This window comes from Astyanax mexicanus, chromosome 10 (genome assembly GCF_023375975.1).
Source record: "Astyanax mexicanus isolate ESR-SI-001 chromosome 10, AstMex3_surface, whole genome shotgun sequence".
NCBI classification, from domain to species: Eukaryota; Metazoa; Chordata; class Actinopteri; order Characiformes; family Acestrorhamphidae; genus Astyanax; species Astyanax mexicanus.
This window is the reverse complement of record NC_064417.1, coordinates 1,580,599-1,603,540: the sequence shown is the minus strand read 5'-3', so window position 1 is coordinate 1,603,540 and position 22,942 is coordinate 1,580,599. Positions and strand designations below refer to the sequence as shown.

Below are 22,942 nucleotides of genomic sequence, written 5' to 3'. Positions count from 1 at the left end.
ATGATCCTTTGGGGTCCTTTAGGTAGCCGAATGGACACCTGGAGCCCACCTGGCCTAAAAAACCTGATGGCTGGAAATTGATTGCGAGTGATATGTACTTTAACATGTTCTGATTTTCTTATTCTGTTTATATTTCTCTGGGTCTAGATGTTGAGATGCTTTGTGCAACTTAAACTTTTCAAAAAGCAACACCTACACCTACATACATCTAAATTAAACAGTTTCACAGTATAAAATAAACCATGTCATGTTGTTTAAACAAATAATGCTTTGACTTGCTGTGTAACTCACGAAGCTAAACACCTAAAATTACCTCACGTCGTGCTTTGAAGGCTTTAATTTCAGTGTCAAATAAATGCAGCTGCCCCTGCCTTCGGAAAATGTGTGTTCCCTCCCTGTACATTTCTCATTATACTGAGTTTAAAGTTTTCTAACAAACATTTTTTTTAACAGTACAGCTCTGGAAAAAAAGTAAACTTAAAAAAGTACTTTTAAAAATGATGAGTTTCTTTGATTTTACCAAACTGAAAACTTCTGGAATATAATCAAGAGGAAGATGGATGATCACAAGCCATCAAACCACCAAACTGAACTGCTTGAATTTTTACACCAGGAGTAAAGCAGCATAAAGTTATCCAAAAGCAGTGTGTAAGACTGGTGGAGGAGAACATGATGCCAAGATGCATGAAAATTGTGATTAAAAACAACCAGAGTTATTCCACCAAATATTGATTTCTGAACTCTCATAAAACTCATAAAACCTTTATGAATATGAACGTTCTAAATTTGAATGCTCTAAATTGAATCTTGCTTTTCCATCCGGCAATTCGATGGGTTTGCTGGTTACCAGAAGAGCGATACCTGACTGCATTGCATTGTACCGAGTTTAAAGTTTGGATGAGGGGGGATCATGGTGTAGGGTTGTCTTTCAGAAGTTGGGCTCCGCCCCTTAGTTACACTGAAAGAAACTCTCTTAATGCTTCAGCATACCAAGAGATTTTAGACCATTTTAATGGAATTGGGTTTACTGTTTCCACGTCAATGTGACTGCACACCAGTGCACAAAAGAAGGCCCATAAAGACATGAATGAGCTAGGCCGACCTCAGCATGATATAACAGCTTTGAGATGAATTAAAGCGAAGGCTGTGAGCCATCAGAAGAACTGTAAAAATGTCTATTACAAACACAATGTCTCTTAAACCTTTGTGGAAAACCTTCCTAAAAGAGTTGAATATCTGTTATATTTGCAAAGTAAGAGCCGACATCATATTAAACCTAAATTAAAAGGATTAAAAATGGGATGTCAGACGAATAAAAACTTTTAGCAATATACTAGTTATAGTTTGTAGAATGTAGAGTTCACAGCCATGACCTGCCCCACTGTTCCCAAATGATCCTCCAATCTCTGAGATCTGGCGTTGTCTAATGCAGCATCAGTGTTCTCTGCAGTACTTTGTGTTCGCTGTCTTTGTATTGGCTTTGATCCAGTGCATTCACTGTGGAAAGATTCAGCGCAGGCACTGACACTGTTGGCACGAACATTATCAGACGTCTCTCGAGCGCTGACTGTACAAGGACGAGATCTTAAGACTAGTCTACAGCAAAAACAGCTATTTTATTTTACTAATAAAACATTCATAGTGTGAATTACAAGAGGGAATACAGTTCATTTAATTCAGCTGCATTGCCACCCCGCCCGGCAAATATTCAACATGTGCAATATCTGACTCAGTCGGTGACTGGGAGTCAGGAGCAGTGGCTACCCACAGCCAATGGGATCACAGAATGAAAGAGAGAGAACCATGGGTTCAAAACTCACCAGAGCTGTTTATATAGAGTCTGACTACCCTACCATTCCCCCTTTCATATCAGTAAATGACTGTTAAACTCTAGAGGGAGCCAGTGAGTGAATCATGTAGTGTGAAAGTCTCAAAAACTGAAGAACTCAAGATTACAGCACAACCAGTTGTGACTCGTGTGTAGTGTGAACCTGGCATTATGAGTACACCTGGTTTGAGAGCACAATAATTGATTGTGGTGACGGACAGTTCTGGTGGAAACAGGAGAGTTGAGGTGCACATTGAATTCTGCGTGATTTGATCAGCCGTGGTTTTATGTTTTTTTGGATACAATCCGGGTTAGCACCCGAACATCCCTTTCAGACAGCTTCCTCTTACAGCGTCCACAGTTAATCCTGTTGGATGTGGACCTGGCATTATGAGTAACATTATCAGCCGGTAATGCACCGTAGCCGAAGCTCTTCATGTATTATTCCGCCACCCATGCTCCTTTATTTTGATTGTTTTATTTTCATAGTAACACTTTATACATGTGCTTTTGGTGTCTACTTATTTCCTGTTCGGGCGCCAGGTTGGACACTCTGACTTATTAGTTCATAGTTAGGCATTACTATGAAAATAAAATGACCAAAATAAAGGATCATGGGTCTAGTTGATCTAGTGGTACAGCACAACAACTCTCTGCATTTCGTTAATAACGTTATCACGTTATCAGCATAGCTACACATGCATGCTTGGCGTAAGGGTCTCTTAAAGGCACAGTGTACACATAACTTAATACTGGTGTTACAACAGGTAATGCAGCAATGCAATGATGCAGCACTTTCAATCCAAACAGCGCAGCTACACACAGAGCAGCAATGGAACTATTTTAACTGGTGGAGTGTTTATAACCAAACAGATCATATTTTCTCCTCCTATCATATGTAACTGTGGTATAATCGCAATAGTACACTCGAGTTTAGTGCTATAACGTGAAATATTGGCACTGCTCTGCTGCGGTTGTATGCACAAGGCCACAGCAGTGCCAATATTTCATGTTATAGCACGAAACTCGAGTGTATTATAGCGTAAATGTAACAGTTTTAGTTTTTATATCTTGGAATAGGCTTCGCATGTTAGTCTAAAATCCGTAGCTGTTCCAAAAAGCAACTGCTGCTCTTTCTGCCAAGCTGTGGAGCAGAGAGTATCACGGGGAGTTGACAGAAGCTGACTAATTGGTTCTGACATCGGAGGGTGTGAGGGAAGTAATGTCACACTTTTCACTCGCTTTCAAAAAATCTGCAACATTCAGCGTCGTAAAAAACCTTATAAAAACAGAAAGTGTGGATCTGAGATAACTGTTCATTTGTGCTAAACGCTTAATGGTGCACCGCATGCATTCTCTTCTTTTAGACTCCCAGCTTTCTGCGGGAAGCAACAAAAGAGCATACGGGGTGATCCTGACTTTTGGCAAGAGGCGGTGATGTCCTGAACCTAACCGCAGCCAAGATTAACCACCCCAGACACATTGTATAGGGAACTGGCTAAGCCTCATTTCACCGTCAAGATTAAGGCTACTCAGCACCAGTAAGAAGGAAGACGAGAGGAATAAAAATCCCCAAAATGGGCTTCTTATTTACTGAGGATTCACTGGGATTTATCCACACACATGGCCTTGAGCTACAGCCAGGCTTTAGTCGACTGGGTGAGAGAAGAAGTTTGGACAGTATAGAAAATGCACATAAAATAACACAGTTTTTTCACTGTGTAGATAGTATGAACACAATAGACAATATGCTCTGGAAAAAAAAATAAGAGAGCATTTAAAATGATAAAAACCTCTAAAATATTATCAAGAGGAAGATGGATGATCACAAGCCATCAAACCACCAAACTGAAGTGCTTGAATGAATTTTTGCACCAGGAGTAAAGCAGCATAAAGTTATCCAAAAGCAGTGTGTAAGACTGGTGGAGGAAAAAAAAATAATCAAGTTGACCAAATAAAAAAAATAAGATTTGAGGTTTGAACTTCCTGCAATGAAATAAAAGTCAAAGTAAATTAGCATTTTCCATATTGTTCCTGCTTTTTCTGATTTGAGGTTGTACAGGGGTCGGACAATTAAACTGAATCACCTGGTTTTAGAGCACAATAATTGATTGTGGTGACGGACAGTTCTGGTGGAAACAGGAGAGTTGAGGTGCACATTGAATTCTGCGTGATTTGATCAGCCGTGGTTTTATGTTTTTTGGATACAATCCGGGTTAGCACCCGAACATCCCTTTCAGACAGCTTCCTCTTACAGCGTCCACAGTTAATCCTGTTGGATGTGGTTGGTCCTTCTTGGTGGTATGCTGACATTATCCTGGATACCGTGGCTCTTGATGCATCACAAAGACTTGCTGTCTTGGTCACAGATGCTCCAGCAAGATGTGCACCAACAATTTGTCCTCTTTTGAACTCTGGTACGTCTCCCATAATGTTGTGTGCATTCTAATATTTAGAGCAGAACTGTGCTCTTACCCTGCTAATTGAACCTTCACACTCTGCTCTTACTGGTGCAATGTGCAATTAATAAAGATTGATCACCAGGCTGCTCCAATTTAGCCATGAAACCTAAAATCCCACACTAAAATGATGACAGGTGTTTCATTGTCCAACCCCTGTATATACTATGTGTTGCAGCACATGCACGAATAAAAGCAAATGTCAGAATATGTTTATAACTAATAATAATGAATAACTTTTGAGACTCCAGAGATTCTAATTATGTTTCTATCTCTGCTCTTCAGAGTCAAACATGGAGGAGAGAGAAATAAGCAGTGTTGGTTTAGAAAAGTGATTTGGACCCAGGTTGTTTGCTGGGATCCCCAGAGTCTTCTGATTTCTAGTCCTGTTCCAGGTCCAGGTTCTGCCAGACAGCTCTGTGCATAAATGACCACATGCCTGTCTGTTTCCACACGGCAGAATGGAGGTCCCGGCTTGTACACTTTGTTTCAGAGAAACAAATTTCCTCTTCATTGATTTGAGATGAGCCAAAACAGCAGCGTGTCGATGCATCTGTCTTTTCTCCCAGGCTTTAAAACGTGTCTTCACTAAACATTACCCATCTTCAGCTTTGTGTTGCTTGTGTCTTAAAATGAGGTCTGTAGGTCTGTACAGTTCTCAGCAGCCAACAATAAATATTTACCAATAAATAGAAATAAAATAAAAAATGAAAATTGCAATATAATAATCAAAATGTCCAGATCTGTCTTGTCTCACAGGCTTTGACAGCATGTTTGCTAATGGTTACCCATCTTAATTTTCATGATCTTGTTTTAAAATAAGAGCAGTCCAAAATTACTAACAGCCAAAAGATTATTTATCAATTGGCAATTTACCCAAATCTAAACTTTTTGAGTTTATTCATATACAGCTCTAAAAAAAAAAACACTTCAGTTTCTGAATCAGTTTCTCTGATTTTGCTATTTGTAGGTTTATGTTTGAGTAAAATGAACATTGTTGTTTTATTCTATAAACTACAGACAACATTTCTCCCAAATTCCAAATAAAAATATTCTCATTTAGAGCATTTATTTACAGAAAATGAGAGAAATAGCTGAAATAACAAAAAGAAAGATAAAAGTTCAGAAATCAATATTTGGTGGAATAACCCCGATTTTTAATCACAGTTTTTTTTTTCATGCATCTTGGCATCATGTTCTCCTCCACCAGTTTTACACACTGCTTTTGGATAACTTTATGCTGCTTTACTCCTGGTGCAAAAAAATAATTCAAGCAGTTCAGTTTGGTGGTTTGATGGTTTGTGATCATCCATCTTCCTCTTGATTATATTCCAGAGGTTTTTAATTTGGTCAAATCAAAGAAACTTATCACTTACGCCACTGGCCAGTGTTATCTACCCCCAAACAACTCTATATCAATGCATACCTAAAAGAAATGTTCTGAAATATAAATATCTTCACACTGTAATGTGTGATTCCACCTGCTACACACATCTGCAGCATCTGCAGCCAGTGTGACTAAATATATCCACTGTACCTGCCTGGCAATTCACCAATAACTTCAGCGCAGGAGTGAAGACATCTGGATAATATAAAGCCCCGATGAACTAAAACCATTTTCTTTCATGACATTTCCACCAGTCTCCTCCTCTCTGCCTCCGACGCCGCCACACGGAGGCACTTAAATTCTGGAGGTGTGGAGAACGGCATCGTGGGAGAGCGAGCGGCTCCTGCGCATTTGTTAAAGCAGCTGGCAGTCCGGTCCTTAATGGTCTCTGGCATTTGTGAATGGTGGCGAAAGATCAATTTATCTGCACCGGATGTTGGTAATGAGAGTCGAGTAACTGTGGGATGATTCATTGCATCCCATCCACCACCCCCCCCCAACACACACACACACACATATATACACACACACACACACACAAACACACACCCCACCCTGAAAAAAAAACTTGATCCCATCCGAAGCCGATTGGTGCTCCGGTTCTGATCTCTCTGATTGTGACGGAGGGGCCAGCCGAGCTCGGGGCCCCGGGTCCCTCAGCCGGAGCCGAGCAGGACCCCGCTGCTGATAAACTAAAGCCTGACGGGGTAAAGAGGGGCTACCGGCACTGAAGCATACTGCCCCCACGGGACGAGCCAATAAGGGAGCCGGTGTCCCACGATTGAAGATTAATGCTCCAATGTGTAAAATCCAGGTGGAATTGAGTGGAATTTCACGCCAACTGCGCCAACTCAAAAGTGCTTTCAGCTTTTTTGTTTTTCGATTCCAGAAAAAGAAGATAAATTCCTTGATAGAACACTGAAAATAATGTTGTCTTTTTATTGAGTACAGCTCTATAACAGTGTTAATAAGAGAAGAAGAAAATTGAAAGAGAAGGTGTGTGCCTTGCCAGGCAAGCCTTTTAACACTGATAACAGTTAACGTCACTAACTGGATAACCCTCTCAAGAGTCCATCACTCAGCCCAGTACAACACAAGCAAAGACCACTAAAAGCACTGAATTTATCAAGGATAAATTCCTTGATAGAGAACTGAAAATAATGTTGTCTTTCTTTAGAGTACAGCTCTATAACAGTGCTAAAATAAGAAGAAGAAAATTGAAAGAGAAGGTGTGTGCCTTGTCAGGAAAGCCATTTAAAACCAATAACATTCAACGTCACTAACTGGATTTCCCTCTCAAGAGTCCATCACTCAGCCCAGTACAGTGTTTTTTTTAAACCTAACAAAACAAGCAAAAACCACTAACAGCACTTATTGCACCAATTCAAAAGTGGTTTCAGCTTTTTTGTTTTTCGATTTTAGAAAAGTAGATACATTCCTTGATAGAGCACTGAAAATAATGTTTTTTTTTAGAGCACAGCTCTATAACAGTGTTAAAAAAGAAGAAGAAAATTAAAAGAGAAGTTGTGTGCCTTGTCACACCAATAACTTTTAACGTCAATAACTGGATAGTCCTCTCAAGAGTCCATCACTCAGACCACTAACAGCACTTTATTGAGCTCTTTCCTGCAGTGCATTTCATCATGAGAGACCAAGTTTGCCTGGTGAATGTGGCGTCTAGCCCCGCCCTCACTTAGTATCAGTGATCGACATGGTAAAAAAAATGAAAGCCTGACCCCTGGTGGAATGGGAGTGGAACTTCAACTGCCAACTGCGCCAACTCAAAAGTGCTTTCAGCTTTGTTGTAGATAAAATCCTTGCTATATCTCTGAATATTATTTTGTCTTCTAACAGTACAGTACAGATTGTTTCTTACCAGTCTGGTCCAGGACATTAGTCTGCACTGAATTCAAAGTCGGCACAATGAGACTCGTCTCTTTAAGGACATCCATCAATGGGACGTGTCAGTCCATCTCCACTGCGCCGCCTGAGGAAACAATAAACGTGACAAAAAGAACGTGTTAACCATTTTAAAAAATAAATATTGCACACATTTTATTGGTGGCGTGATTAATCGCATTAAAAAATAACACTTTACTGATAACAAAATAATAGTGTGCATTACCACTTTATCATTAACAGCCCTAGTTTTAAATTAATCATTGCCTGATTCAACTAATCAGCTCATTAACGAGTTCATTTAGGGCTGCAATGCACATGTTGATGCAGGGAATTTAGTAAAATGTAAAAATTGCAGGCCAGGGTGCCTCTAGGACCGGGATTTATAAACATTTTAAAGGATTTACAACGAGATACAATGAGATTAATAAAGAAAAATCAAACAATCGAACAAAAATGTGTGAGAAAATGATTGAAAATGTTTAAAAAAAAAACACTTCTTCAAATAAAGACTGCGAAAGAGTTGCATATTTATTCCTCTACAGTACATGACATTAAAACAGAGCAAGGGTGCATGCTTAAGCTTTTTTTGGGACGTGTTTAAGGTCTGAAATGCAGGAAGGGATAGCCTTAGTAGCCTAAATTAACGTAAATCTGAGCATGCACAAAAAATAAAATATATCTTGGGTTCATAATGACGCCAAATTAAATCAAATGTGATTAATGTGAGAAAGAAGGTGCATTTTTTATTTGCACTGTTTCAACATTTCTTTTAAGGATTTGGGGTTGTAAACAGAAATGTTTTTTTTCTCAGACAGTTAATTAAGCACATTAAAACACATTTTTATTCTGGAAGCTTCCAGAAGATCTCAGATCTCAGAAATACTGTATACTGTAAATCACTGATCTTGTTAACAGTGCATTTCTATTCTTGCAATAAAATATAAAAAAAAAAAAAAAACTAATGAAATACATCTATAAATAATTCAGCTCTCCTGCCTCTTTCAGTTCTGGCACTTCTCCAGTAAGGCTTGAGTGGATTTCTCTGCATTAAAAGGTAGAATAATGTTATTTTTCATGATTTCTATACTGTTTATATTGCTTGTTATGAGTTTGGCCTGTTATATCCATATTCAACCCCAGACCTCCCTCTGCACTCCTACACTGGTGGTTAATTTGGAGAGCTGTTGTGTTGGGAACATGGTGTGCGGCGGGTTTAAGCGAATCTCTGAGTCTCTGTCACGAACCCGAGTATAACTCACAGTATGAACTTTAAATCTGCGAGGCGAGAAGTTCGTAAAGGAATATCACGGCTACCATCACCAGGGCAACACACTGAAACACTTTGCTATTTTAATCTCAATTTCACTTTGACATTACAGTCGTTAACCCATGTAAACCTGGTATATGCATATATAGCTTTTATTATAACTTTATTTATCAGTTATTTATATTCATATGCACAAACCCACAAGCCCACCTCCCCCTCGGGTGTTTAGCCAATGGGGTGAAGAGACGCGGGTGGATAAGAAGAGCGTGTATATATCAGTGGTGTGTAGTAAATTTATATATAATATTTAATTAGGAAAAAATATATTATAGTTATTGTTAAATATATGTAAACGTAACATATATCTATATGGGATCACTGAACCAGTTTAAACTTTTAGTTTTACTCTAAACACCATCAGAAATCCTGTGACTGTTTATATATATATATATATATATATATATATATATATATATATATATATATATTTTTTTTTTTTTTAATTAGTTTATATTTCCTTAATTATTTTAAATGTTTTACTTATTTTATTTATTATTACTTTTTTATTCTAATGTTTTATATTTTTTATATATTAGTTCATTGATTTCAATTTATCATTACTTATCATTGTTATCATTTTACTTTACTTTTACTATTATTACCTTTTTCTTTATTTTATATTTGATAAATTCTTTACTTTTTATGTGTCAGTTTGTTTTTTATGGTCTTTTAGATTTTTTTTTACATATATTTATGTATATATGTAATATATGTATATATTCCTATCGTCGCTGTCCAATCAAAAGCACTTATTTCCAAAACAACAATATATCGTCCAGTTTTGATTGGTTAGTACCTCTATCAGTCAGATATGCGTCCTACAGCAACTGGAAAATTCAGAATAATGCTTTGTATTAGTTTTAGTTTTTTTATTTTTAGTTACTTTATTATATATATACAGTCCGGGCAAAAGTTTGGACACACCTTCTTCTCTTTTTCAGTGCGTTTTCTTTATTTTTATGATTATTTACATTGTAGATTCTCACTGAAGCATCAAAACTATGAATGAACACATGTGGAGTTTTATGTACTTAATAAAAAATTAGCTGAACCTCCACAGTCACCGGACCTGAACCCAATCCAGATGGTTTGGGGTGAGCTGGAGCACAGAGTGAAGAAGACAAAGGAGCAACAAGTGCTAATAAACACCTCTGGGAACTCCTTCCTTCCTTCAAGACTGTTGGAAAACTTTTCATTTCAGGTGGTTAACTCTTAAATGAAGCTCATTGAGAGAATGATGCCAAAAGTGTGCAAAGCAGTAATCAGAGCAAAGGGGGCTATTTTGAAGAAACTAGAATAAAACTCCACATGTGTTCATTCATAGTTTTGATGCTTCAGTGAGAATCTACAATGTAAATATCAGTCATGAAAATAAAGAAAACGCATTGAAAAAGAGAAGGTGTGTCCAAACTTTTGGCCTGTACTGTATTTTTATATTTTAAATAGCTATAAAATATATTTCCTGAATATATATTATATAATTTACAATAGCACCTATTGTCACTGCTGTACTGTATATAGTTTATATGAACCACAGTGCAGGACTCTGTATTGACGGGGTGGTTAAGGTGGAAATGAAGGATATACACACACAGCTCCACTGAGCGAGTGAAATTTCCATGTTGGAACAGCACAGAGCCAAAGAGAAGAACAAAGAAGAGGGAACGGGACAGGCCACACATCACGGCTAATGAGCAAAACGGGGAGAGAAAAGAGAAAAACGAGAAAAGAGCAGAGAAAAATCCTCTTCAAAAGAAAAGATGAACCTGAGCTGAAGTTTATGAGCAGGGGAGTCAGCCATGAGGCTGAAATAATAATAATACAGTTTGGACTGTACATTGCGGATGCTGTCAGTGAAGGGTGGAGGGCTGCCTGAAGCGCTAGAGAGAGAGAGAGAGAGAGAGAGAGAGAGAAAGAGAGAGAGAGAGAGACTCTGCAGTGGAGCAGTCATGCACACGTTGTATTAAATGTCAGTTGAGAGATGTTGATTGCACAGAATAGCATCCCTCTGGCCTGTGTGTTCAGCTGCAGAAGAAACCAACATCCAACAATGCTGCTCTCGCCCCGGTCCCCCAAGCACAGGGACACACACACACACACACACACACACACATTCATACACATTCACACACTCTACGACTGGCTTTCACTTGTGTACAATTAGCTTTCTGCTCACCTTTCTCTGTATTTATTTAACCTTAACATAATAAAGCTCGCCAATTAAGACTAAATTCCCGCCTAAATGAATAATATAATTCCAAACAAAAACATTTCTCATTCAACATCTTCTCATTCTTCCCACTGTAACCTTTAAAATGTTCAATTCGATGCAAATATCCATTAGCCGCTAATTTAAAGGGTTGTATCAACTGTCAAAAGTCTATCAAATTCTTTGTAAAGTTTGTGAAACAGGAAGCTTCAGGTCAAATATGCACTGATAAGGCCTAACTTTAAGACATTAACATCTCCTGCCATCAGCTGCAGGAGCCCCGAGAGAGCACAGTTGTTTTGCTCGATCTGGGTGGGTAAAATAGATCAATAGATGGCGCTCTTTCCACCTCATCACTTCTAGGGTGATCAGGATCAGCACAAGGCTGCATCTGTGAGCTGATGTATAAGAACCGAGTCGCTGCGCTTTTCTCAGAGCATTAGCGCTGTGATGATGCTTGGAAATGAGAAAAAAGGCAGTGTCTGACTTCATATGTATCGGAGGAGGCGTGTGCTAGTCTTCTTAACCCTCCTTGTCTTGAGGCATGATGAGGGGTATAAACAGCTGAGTAGCAGCTTCTTTTCATTTTTTTTATTTTTTTTATTTATTAACTCATCATCATATAGGAGCTTGAATAATTACAGACTGCAGTCCTGTATCTGTTTCTCTCCATAGTCCTGTAAATATGCAGTATTGATTATAAAACTACTTGACTTGACGTGACTTTCCATCTAATTGAATTAATTCTCAAACCATTTCTCAGTCAACGTCTTTACGTTTTCTCTAGAGCTGCAACTAATGATTATTTTGGTAGTCGACTAATCTGATGAATATTTTTCCGATTAGTCGACTAATCTTATAATTATTTTTTCGATTAGTTGACTAATCTGATCTTTTTTTATATAAGTCGAATAGTTGATTAGTCAACAATTATTTCTGCCATGTTCTCCATCTATAAAAGCAACAGAAAAACAGCTGAACGTGAGATTTAAATATCTGGATGTTGAGTAAATACTGTCTGTAATCTGTGGTGTTTGGGCACTTTTGAAGCCATTTAACCATCTCCCATTGCGCTTCTGTCCCCAGCACTGTGTGTAATGTGATACTGTTATAAATGAAAGATTAGTCAACTCGACTATGAAACATGTAGTCGTCAAATTTAAATAATCGACATTGTCGATTGTATCGATTAATTATTGCAGCTCTAGTTTTTTTTTAACTGTAACATTTATATCGTCGTTGTCCTATGAAAAACACTTATCTCCATTTTTGCCGATTTTTTTTTTATTACATAATTCGAACAGATAAACCTTTCCTTACACTGTACCAAAATTTCTTGATGAACGGATTAATAGAAACTCTTCAAAATGACCTGAAATTGACATCTTTTTACATTGACTTCCATTGAAAGTTTACAAGATTTTTTTCTCTCTCCTGTAAAGTTGGTGTTTTGGGGATAAGTGTTTTTTATTAGACACGACAATATAGATTTATAGCAATTTGACACAAATATCCATCAGCACTGTATCAAGTAAAGTCTATTAAATCTTTTTTTTAAATCTGTCTTTTCATGCAGGAATGTCATGTCCAGGTCAAATATACAACCACAGGGATTTGATGAAGATCCTTCGAATAACTGCAGCATTCAGAAGTCAATAGCGGGTCCTGGTCTCCAGCTCCAGCTCCAGAGGTGGAACAAAAGACGAGGGACGCTGTGGGAGGGGGGCCCGGTTCCTCGGCGCGCCGGGCCTCATTGGGTCAGAGAGTAATTACTATGTGGTGCATGACGAGCCTCGTCTGTCAGGTGCACAAAGTCAATGATGCTGTTTTACATTCCTGTCGGCGGCTCAGCGGATTCTGGGGAGATGAAGGAGGCGGGCGCTGAGAGGGACGACGCTCACAGCGGAGAACCCCCGACCACGCCGAGCCAATCGAGAGACAAGTCATCTGGAGAGACGACTGCGGGACTCAGACAGAGATTTATTTCCTGGCACATCTTTACAGACATTTTCCAATTGTGGGCGGAAAAAGGCGAGCAACTCAGGGCCACCAAAAATGTTTCTCTATAACTGCAGAGGGGAATTTCACAGATTCACAGATTTCTCCAAACGTATGCATATTAAACGTTTAAAACGTAAACAGAGTCACTCAGAAGGGTTTGATGTGAAACGCGTCACTTTCTTGAGAAGCCGACTCTGAACAGTTCACAGAGCTGACGATAGAAGCCAGACGTCTGAAGCTTTTAATATCTTTAAAAGCTCCTTCTCACAGACAGTTACTACATCAAATGGATGCCATTACGCTGTCTAACGCCTCGGGCATTATTTTACAATAGTTTGAGAGAAGTTTTTGGTCTGGAACAAAAAAAAAAAAGCAAGTGGCGGCAAAAAGAAAAGAAATGAAATGCATTAAAACTGTTCTTCTTTTTTTGCTTGCACTACTTTATTTTACTATTGCCAATATGACATATTTAAACTCGGATATTTGTGCATTTTTCCATTTTAAAGCCACTTTAGATTATTCTTTTCACACAATAATGATTTAATCTGTGGAATTTCAAAGTAAAGTGAATTTTACTTGAAAAACAAAGTTGAATATCAAGATTTCAGAACATGAAAGGTCATAACGTGAACTAAAACAGAGCTGTAAAACTGTCCATTTCCAAAACACCAAAACTGTTACATAACAGTCTTACCTCATTACATTTTTACCTCCAAAATATACAGTACATACATCCAACCACTAAAAAAACAGAAATCCCTATTCAAATCTGATAAAAATGGCAAAATGCAAAGTTAACTTCGGGAGAAGCACCAAAAACTAAATTAAACAAAACGAAATACACAATATATACAATATTCACATTGGCCAGGATTCGAGGTGGGAGTTGTGCTGCTATCACCTCCCAGACACCTGAGCAACTTCCCCCAAAGTGCTCCTGATCCACACAGTTCCCAAAAGCACACTCAACCCAGTATATATATATATATATCTATCTATCTCGTCGCTGTCCTATGAAAAACACTTATCTCAATCTCAATTTTTGTTGATTTTAGTTTACTACATAATTTGAACAGACAAACTGTCCCTTACTCTGTGCCAAAATGTCTCTTCCAAAATAAACTCTTTTTACATTGACTTCATTGAAAGTTTACAAGGTTTTTCTCTCTCCTGTAAAGTTGCTGTTTTGGAGATAAGTGTTTTGTGCAGTTTTGATGTTTAATTTTATCGTAGTAACTTTTATACATGTAGTCGTCATGTTCCTTCTTATTAGTTTCTTAAAGAAAAAGCATTTCTTTAAGAAACTAAAGTCTTGCATGTGTACGTTTAAATAGGTTTTTAAAGGCTATTATTTTTCATAAATAAATTTGATTGGTTTGTATTCGATAAAAGTGAGAATAAACATTAAATAAACATGAATAAACATGAGAAAATGTGGGTCCCGGGCTGAGACCGGTTGAGAACCCTAGAACCCTATTTTAAGGTGTTTTGAGTAAGTGGTAATGTGCTCAGGGCTCTGATATCATTTCAGGAACATACATACAAAAAGTCATATACTTAATATTTAAAAAATAAATGCTCAGCAAATAAATGGATGCTTTTGCACCTTTTGGAAGTGTGAGCTCATGCAATCCAAGGTGGCACAAAATCCACAGAATACCATTTTAATCTCAAATAAACCGAGACGGACGAGCTGAAATAAATACGAGCTCTCTCTATACTACAGCTACAGCTCGTTGGCATTCAAGCCATTCCCAGAGCTGTTCCGTGCAACGCAACATGACTAAACAAAGCGTGGTGTTAAAAAAAATAGAGAGTAGAGCACAAACGATGACTTAAAGGGATAAAAGCGATGCCTCTGAGGCTGGGGGACGGTGTCTGACAGCGCGGGAGAGCGGAGAGAGTGGCGTAAACACAAAGCTAACAGGGCCGGACGCCGGAGAGAGAGAGAGAGAGAGTGATTCATCGGAGTGAGACCTGACCTCTCATTATTAGCCGTCCACAAAGCCTGCCATTTACACACCCAGACACATGCATCACTCCGGGTCCCTCCTCGTCCATGGCCACAATTACCATCATGGCTTCTGCTTCTTCATTCATTCATACCTCCACACACACTCACAAACACACACACATATATATATATATCCTCTTAAGACCCAGTGTCCTCATATGAGTAAAGACATTGCATTTCTGCTTCTCTGAACCATGATACTTCCTGATTTTTTTAAAACATTGACCCTTTGGCCTCATACAGAGACACTGCCCGTACCATCTAGTGGTCACAACATGACAACATGACACTCAATTGTTTGAAAACAAAAGGCGGGAAGCTCAGTCAAAGGTTTTTACAGCCATTCCAGACAAAATATGGCCAGGTAAAAATCATCCTCCACTTCTATGTTTGAAACTAGTTTATTTTCTTTCTTTTTTGGCACTAATTGTGTCTTCCGATCCCAAATGGCAAGGATAATTTTTTTAAGTGTTAAAATAAACTACTTTCCCCATATGAGGACATCGTTTTTTTTTTGTTGTTTTTTGTTGTTTTTTTTTTGCAAAAATGACTTCCTGTACAAAGACAAAGATTAGTTTTTATACTTCTTAGTTCCTAGTAATCCCAAATAGCTAAGAGAAATAAAAAATGTCAGGCAAATGTCCAGGTCTATATATATATAGTGAAGCGCTCTATATATATATATATATATATATATATATATATATAGTCAAGCATAGACAACATGACACTCTATTGTTTGAAAACAAAAGGCGGGAAGCCCAGTCAAAGGTTTTTACAGCCATTCCAGACAAAATATGGCCAGGTAAAAATCATCCTCCACTTCTATGTTTGAAACTAGTTTATTATTATTTATAGTCTTTCTTTTTGGCACTAATTGTGTCCTTCTGATCCGAAATGGCAAGGCTGTTTGGCAAGAACATTTTTAAATGTTAAAATAAACTACTGTCCCCATATGAGGACATTGTTTTTTTGCAAAAATTACTTCCTGTACAAAGACAAAGATTCGTTTTTATACTTCTTAGGTCGTAGTAATCCCAAATAGCTAGGAGAAATGTTCAGTTCTCAGGAGGATATATATATAAAACGCTTGACTTGAGTGACCATTCACACGTGCCTCTGCAGCAGCAGCAATAGCAGCAGCAGCAGCAGCAGAAGAGGTATATAGTAGGAAAGGAATGAAAGCGAAGGGGAAAATAATACAGACAAAGAGAAAGATGCGTCAGAGGCACAGCCTCACTAATGCGAGGCACCGGCTCAAAGCATGTAATAAGCAAAATAAGCCTCACACAGAGAGCAGAAGCAGACGGTTGGGAATATCGTGCTGATGTGTTGTACGCACAGGGTTATAAGCATGCTCTTGTTTTTTTTCTCCAGACAGGCTGCTCCGAGCTGACGACCTGATCTTCTGATTTGAAATGGAAGGAGCTGTGTGTATGCTTTACTGAGCAAATTCTGATCCTGCGGAGAATCTTTTCCACATGGCTAAATACTGCAGCAAGGTTTTATAGCACGATAAGACAAACAGGAGCGCCGCTCGGGGAACTTATTCGACGCAGAGCAATGATAAAACAAAGTCGTCCTTGTTGGTCCAATCTACACACAGGCCTATTAAGCAAACATGCCTGTTTGTTCTGTACGATGGGCACGAGAGGGCTGGAACCGGTCCTTAGAGCCATAGAAGAAGAAGGTCACCGGCTCAGGTACGTGTGCACCGTGTACCTGAGGAAGTGAGGAAGTAGCAGCACCAGGTTGGCCGGTTGATCTGGACGCTGTTTAGCGAGAAACACTCTAGAGGAAACACTCGAGGTCAAGACATTTACAGTATGAGGATGAATCAGGTTATTCCTCAAGAGTCCACAAACTCGCCTGCTGCCTTAATGTTTCAATTACCGTATTTGTCTTATACACACTATAAGGTGCGCCTAAAATCCTTTAATTTTCCCCAAAATCATCAGAGCTCCTTATAATCCGGTGCTCCTTATGTATGAATATTATCAGTCAGGTATTAAGGAGCAGTAAATACACTCTGCTGAAGTACAGAGTTATACAGGAGATTCAGTTTAGTTCTCCAGCACCCAGACTGGAGCAGTATTAGCATTAGCCGCTAACTGCGGTAAGCATTAGTATTATCAGCCTGTAGACTGCTGCATCCCCGAATAGCACTGCTGGAGCAGCATTAGCATTACATGCTAACTGTGCTAAGCGAATTAAAGTGGGTTGCTGCATTTAAAGTTATTTTACAATTATTCAATTAGGTCTTTAGTGATTTTTCTGAATATCTTTTGGTCAGTTTTACAAAAAAACTTTATAAAATTATAAATAGTAGACAAAATCCAACAGTGAGCCAAGGCAAGAGGCAGCAGAATACTGTATTATTGCAACAGAAATGTCAAATTTTATTTAAAATATGGGAATATGTGTTATGAAGCATAAAATAATGGGTTTGCCTCACCTCTAACAGCTAACAGCAGGAAACATCAGGCTTGGAGTGTGTTATCTGGGATGCTTACATGATGTTACTCCCAGCTGGATTACTCATAAACAGTTTTTGACAGGTCGGTGGCACTGTACTATAGAATACACTGGTACTTAGTTATGAAGCTAAGAACAGCATGTAGCTGCTAATAGCTCAATACAGCACTTTTTGAACAGGTTTTAGTGATACTGAACTATCAGAAATGTGTGTATACATTATGTGGATGAATCGGGTTAACCCTGAATAATTTATCCTGAGTTTCTGTACAGTAAAAATGAATTAAGTGCATTTTGTGGCGGCTAAATTTTTTTAAAGATTTTGTCCTGGATTTTCCTCATTCTTCTTCACAGAATGCCTCTAGTTCTGAGCTTTTCTTGTGCCATTCTGCTCCACAGCTTGCTAAAAATCCATCCACAAATGTTCTATAAGGGTTAGGGTTAGGGTCAGTCTAAAAGCTTCAGCTTGTCTGTTTTCAGGTAGTGGTTTTGGGGTATATTTTGGATCATTATCTTGTTGTAGAAGCCATCATCTTTTCACTTTCAGCCTTTTAAAAAGTCCATTCTTCCCTCCACCTGTGCAGCACTGTCAGAACCACTGTCAGTATCAGCTTCTATTATAGCTTCTCTAGATTCTTTGTGGCACGCTTGTTATGAAATGTTATGAAAGACAAGTTAACTGTGTATTCGATCGATGCAGTTATTGTGTTTTATGTTTGATTAGCTGCAGCGGCTGCAATACTACTTCACAATATATTGCATTTGAGTGTACGTATGAATTTACATCCTCTACAGAGAACAAACTGAGATGGGAGTGGCTACTCAATTTATGCTCTACTGTCACTGTATTATTATTACCTTATAACCCATAGTATATAAACCCATGATTGTGATAATAACATTTTTGTTTTGAAATAAGCAGCTACATGTTCATAACTGATGACGCCTTTAACTCATCTTATGGATTCAAGTACTATATGCCAAATAACACATGACATTTGCCACAAACTTAAAGAAACCAAAGTGTCATGCCCAACAAACTAAAATATCACATTCAGTGACTATATACTGTATTTTTCGGACTATAAGGTGCACCTTCAATCCTTTAATTTTTCCAAAAATAAAAATCCCTTTCAGACAGCTTTATCTTACAGCATCCACAGTTAATCCTGTTGGATGTGGTTGGTCCTTCTTGGTGGTTATGCTGACATTACCCTGGATACCGTGGCTCTTGATGCATCACAAAGACTTGCTGTCTTGGTCACAGATGCTCCAGCAAGACGTGCACCAACAATTTGTCCTCTTTTGAACTCTGGTACGTCTCCCATAATGTTGTGTGCATTGTAATATTTAGAGCAGAACTGTGCTCTTACCCTGCTAATTGAACCTTCACACTCTGCTCTTACTGGTGCAATGTGCAATTAATGAAGATTGACCACCAGGCTGCTCCAATTTAGCCATGAAACCTAAAATCCCACACTAAAATGACGACAGGTGTTTCAGTTTCATTGTCCAACCCCTGTATGACAAAAATCCTTTTCCTAATAATCTTGGCTCACTACAGAAATCCCTTACAGTAGCCCAACAAACTACTCAAACCAGTCCTTTATCCTGGTCTATTGCTTGTGTAGTGGAGTATCAGGGCTAATGTGAGTGATGCAGTTTGGAGCTTCACGGTGGACGTCCGCGTTGTTCACAGTTGCACAGGCTTTTGGGACATGCTATCTGCAGACAGAAGGCGACGGAGTCCACTGACGCAATACCCAGCTGGGTGCTTTTCTTGGAAATAGCTTGGCTGTTAGTGACAGTAACGTGTCATGATACAAACTGTAAGTAACCATTTCTGCCTTTGAAAGATCACATCCATAACAATGTCCATTTAAGAAAAACACTGTTCTGTTTTACAAGAAAGGAACAAAAGCTGCAGTTTCGCTCCTCCATCCTTCTCTAAACATGATTATTGCCAGAACTGACATACACTCACACTGTGCTGCATTTATTCTAACTACATAATGATGTGATTATGCGTAACAGCACCATAAGGGTGGGACGATATACCAATTCTCTTATGTATTGAATTTTATGAATGAATGAATGAAGTTTAACTTATATAGCGCCTTATATAAAAACATATATAGAAACAACCGTCCACATGGAGGACTGCATTTAGCACTACAGCATTTTTCCCAGGACAGAGTGCCAATTAATACTCCATGTTTTTTGGACTGTTGGAGGAAACCCACGCAGACACAGGGGGAATATTGAAACTCCACCCAGATAGGGACTTGAACCCAAGACCCTCAGTGCTGGGAGGCAAATGTGGCTAAATCACCATATATCATATCAATATGATTCATTTACTGAAGATTCAATTACTGACAATTCCATTACTGATTCCATTTCCAAAGAAAGCAAAGCAATGCAAGGCAATTTGCTGTTTTATCCTTTTGGATCATTGTAGTCACTCAACAAAATACCAAATGAAACCATCAAAACATTAAAACTACAGTCAAAAAACTGATGCTCCACATCCTTCAAGCAAATCCCCAACTTTTTAGGCCCCCCTGGCTACCCTAGGGAGATTATTGGAGCATAGATCCATTTTTATCAAGAAAAATCAATCTATTGGTAAAAGCAATAAGAAACTGTTATATACCAACTCAGAAAAATATTTAAACGATGAAGAATATTGGTTGTTATATATTCTGTGAAACTGACGTCAACAAACCAAGAATTTCTGTTTTTTTTGTAATTATTTAGGAGTATTTTATCCTCTTCACAGATATAACACAAATGCTGTGAAGTATCATAGAAAATGCTCTTCAATATCTTCAATATATTGGGTATCACAGAATCCCATTTCTCTTTTGTACCCCCCTATACCTTGTTTTTGAGTGTAATCCTTCCTCTTAGAACAGATTAATAAGAGAAAGCAACCATATTAATTTTGCTGCACCCAGCCTTAAAACCACCTTTCACCCTTTTTTCCTGTTTTAAAACCTACCAAAGACTAAAGATTTTTTGGAAATAACCTATCTTTTATTTTTAATTTCTCTCCCTGCATTTCATTCTTCCTATTTAATTCTTCAGATTTTAGATCAGCAGACAAGTACCATATTATATTCCAATTAATTGGTACAGTACCAGGAGTATTACATTTTTTACATTACATATTAAACACGACTCTACAGATGGTGCCTATAACATATTCCTCCCTCGGAAAAATGTCCTATTTGTAAACAAACCTATAGCGGCACAATGCTCTGCTTGTGAGTTGTAATATTCTGCAAACTGTGCATTGATTCTGCCATTGATTCCTCCTGCTTCGGGCTGTGAAATCTTGCATGCCGCATATCCGTCTGCATGTTGAAGCCAAGGGGACAAGGAAGGGTTGAGTTTCACCATCTGTTCTTATCTGCCTCTCATTATCCCACTGTTGACATTCGCTTGTTAATTGATGGGTGGCTTGGAGAGCCCTTCTCATAGCCTCTTATTGTATCCCTGCTTGTAGTGCAACACCAATCTGAGAGGAAGGGCCTTGGCTGTGCACGACTGGTGGGAGCAAACCTTCCCACTGTTTGTTCTTCCAAAGGTCAAGAAAGAGGAGTGGAGGAGTAACCTTTTTCCCTTTCGGCGTGAGGAAGCGATACGGCCTTCGTCAACGAGATCACTCTCTACAGTTCCTACAGTTCCTACAGTTCATACAGTTCCTAAAGTTCATAGAGTTCATACAGTTTTACAGTTCCTACAGTTCCTAGAGTTCATACAGTTCCAACAGTTCCTAAATTTTCTACACTTCCTACAGTTCCTAGAGTTCCTACAGTTCCTAGAGTTCCAACAGAGTTTATACAGTTTCTAGAGTTCCTACAGATCCTACATTTAAAAGAGTCCCTCGAGTTCCTACAATTCCTAGAGTTCCTACAGTTCCTACAGTTTCTAGAGTTCCTACAGATCCTACATTTAAAAGAGTCCCTCGAGTTCCTAGAGTTCCTACAATTCCTAGAGTTCCTAGAGTGCCTACAGTTCCTATAGTTTCTACAGTTTCTACAGTTCCTACAGATCCTACATTTAAAAGAGTCCCTAGAGTTCCTAGAGTTCCTGCAATTCCTAGAGTTCCTACAGTTCCTAAAGTCCCTACAGTTACTACATTCCTGAAGTTCCTTCAGTTTCTACAGTTTCTAAAGTTCTTACAGTTTCTAGAGGTTCTACAGTTCCTAGAGCACCTACAGTTCCTACAGTACTACAGTTCCTACAGTTCCTACAGTTTATACAGTTCCTAAATTCCCTACAGTTCCTACAGTTTCTAGAATTCCTACAGTTCCTAGAGCTCCTACAGTTATTACAGTTCCTAGAGTTCCTACAGTTCCTACAGCTGGAGTAGGAGAGCCTACAGTTGTGTTAAATTTTGCCGTACCCCAAACATTTAAATAATCGTGGATTGGCGCACACAGACGGCTGCGCATAAATGTATTGTCAAGAAAGATAACAATGCCCGCCGCGTGCACGCCGAGCGCCTATTACTCCCTCCTAATTCAACATCCGCTCCCAGACGAGTCGACTCTCGCCGCTTCTCTGTTTCCAACAAAGCCTTCACCTTTGACAGACGACAATACTGATAAAACTATATTGTGAGGGAGGGTTTTGACAAGGCATGCAACGCAAGAAGAAAGGAGGCAGAGAAGCCGTGGCAGGCGCTAACAATAGCTTTCAGAATCTTGCCTATGCAGAGGCAGCAGTGCAACAAATAACCACCCTCCGAGCACGCGAGATGGTCAAAACAGAACAGCCGCCTCTACAGAGAAGATCACACAGCCGCTTTCGGTTCTCGCGTCTACCAGACCTCGAGGACGGGCGCGGGGTTTCACCGTAACGCCGTCTCTCTCTTTCATTTCATTGCACCTCTCAGAACAGAAAAATGCAGACTTGCTTGAACCGCATGCTCACCCCAGACCCTGACTCGCCGGTATCAAGCGCATCAAGCTGCTGCTTTGGGGTGAGTCCGGTTACTGGCCATCTTCCTCCCTGTCGCGCCGGGCTGAGGAGCTCCAGCGAGGTGTTAAAAGTTGATTAGGTGTCTAAAGGTCACATACCCAAGGCCGTGTCAGCGTCCCAGAGGGCCACAGTCTCCCAGTTAATGAGCCAAAGCCTGCTGCATTCAGTAATGGAGCCGCAGCTCGACGGCCACCAAGGTCTGGGCAGGGAGGGCAGTGTGGCAGAGGATGCACTGATTGAGGAAATGTTGCAGCCAGAGAAATAATAACAATAATTGACAGAAAAACAGCCAGAGCATCTCACCCGTCTTGATCAAGCACGAGGGGGAAATAAAAATACATGGCCTCT

The 22,942-nt window shown here is 39.1% G+C and overlaps 1 protein-coding gene and 1 long non-coding RNA gene across 3 annotated transcripts in view; one reads left to right on the top strand and one right to left on the bottom strand.

Moving 5' to 3' along the window:
• LOC125804806 (uncharacterized) overlaps positions 1–22,942 on the top strand; it is a 296,742-nt gene that overhangs the window by 63,348 nt on the left and 210,452 nt on the right. The gene's annotated exons all lie outside the window — the stretch shown is intronic.
• The window catches only part of nexmifb (neurite extension and migration factor b), an 82,975-nt gene that overhangs the window by 9,248 nt on the left and 50,785 nt on the right, over positions 1–22,942 (bottom strand). For both annotated transcript variants that reach the window (XR_007440979.1, XM_007228420.4), the window contains exon 2: positions 7,551–7,661. Coding sequence is in view for 1 of the 2 variants with exons in the window: in XM_007228420.4 (XP_007228482.3) it covers positions 7,551–7,626 (76 nt within the window). In the remaining variant the exon portion in view is untranslated. The remainder of the gene's footprint in view (positions 1–7,550; positions 7,662–22,942) is intronic.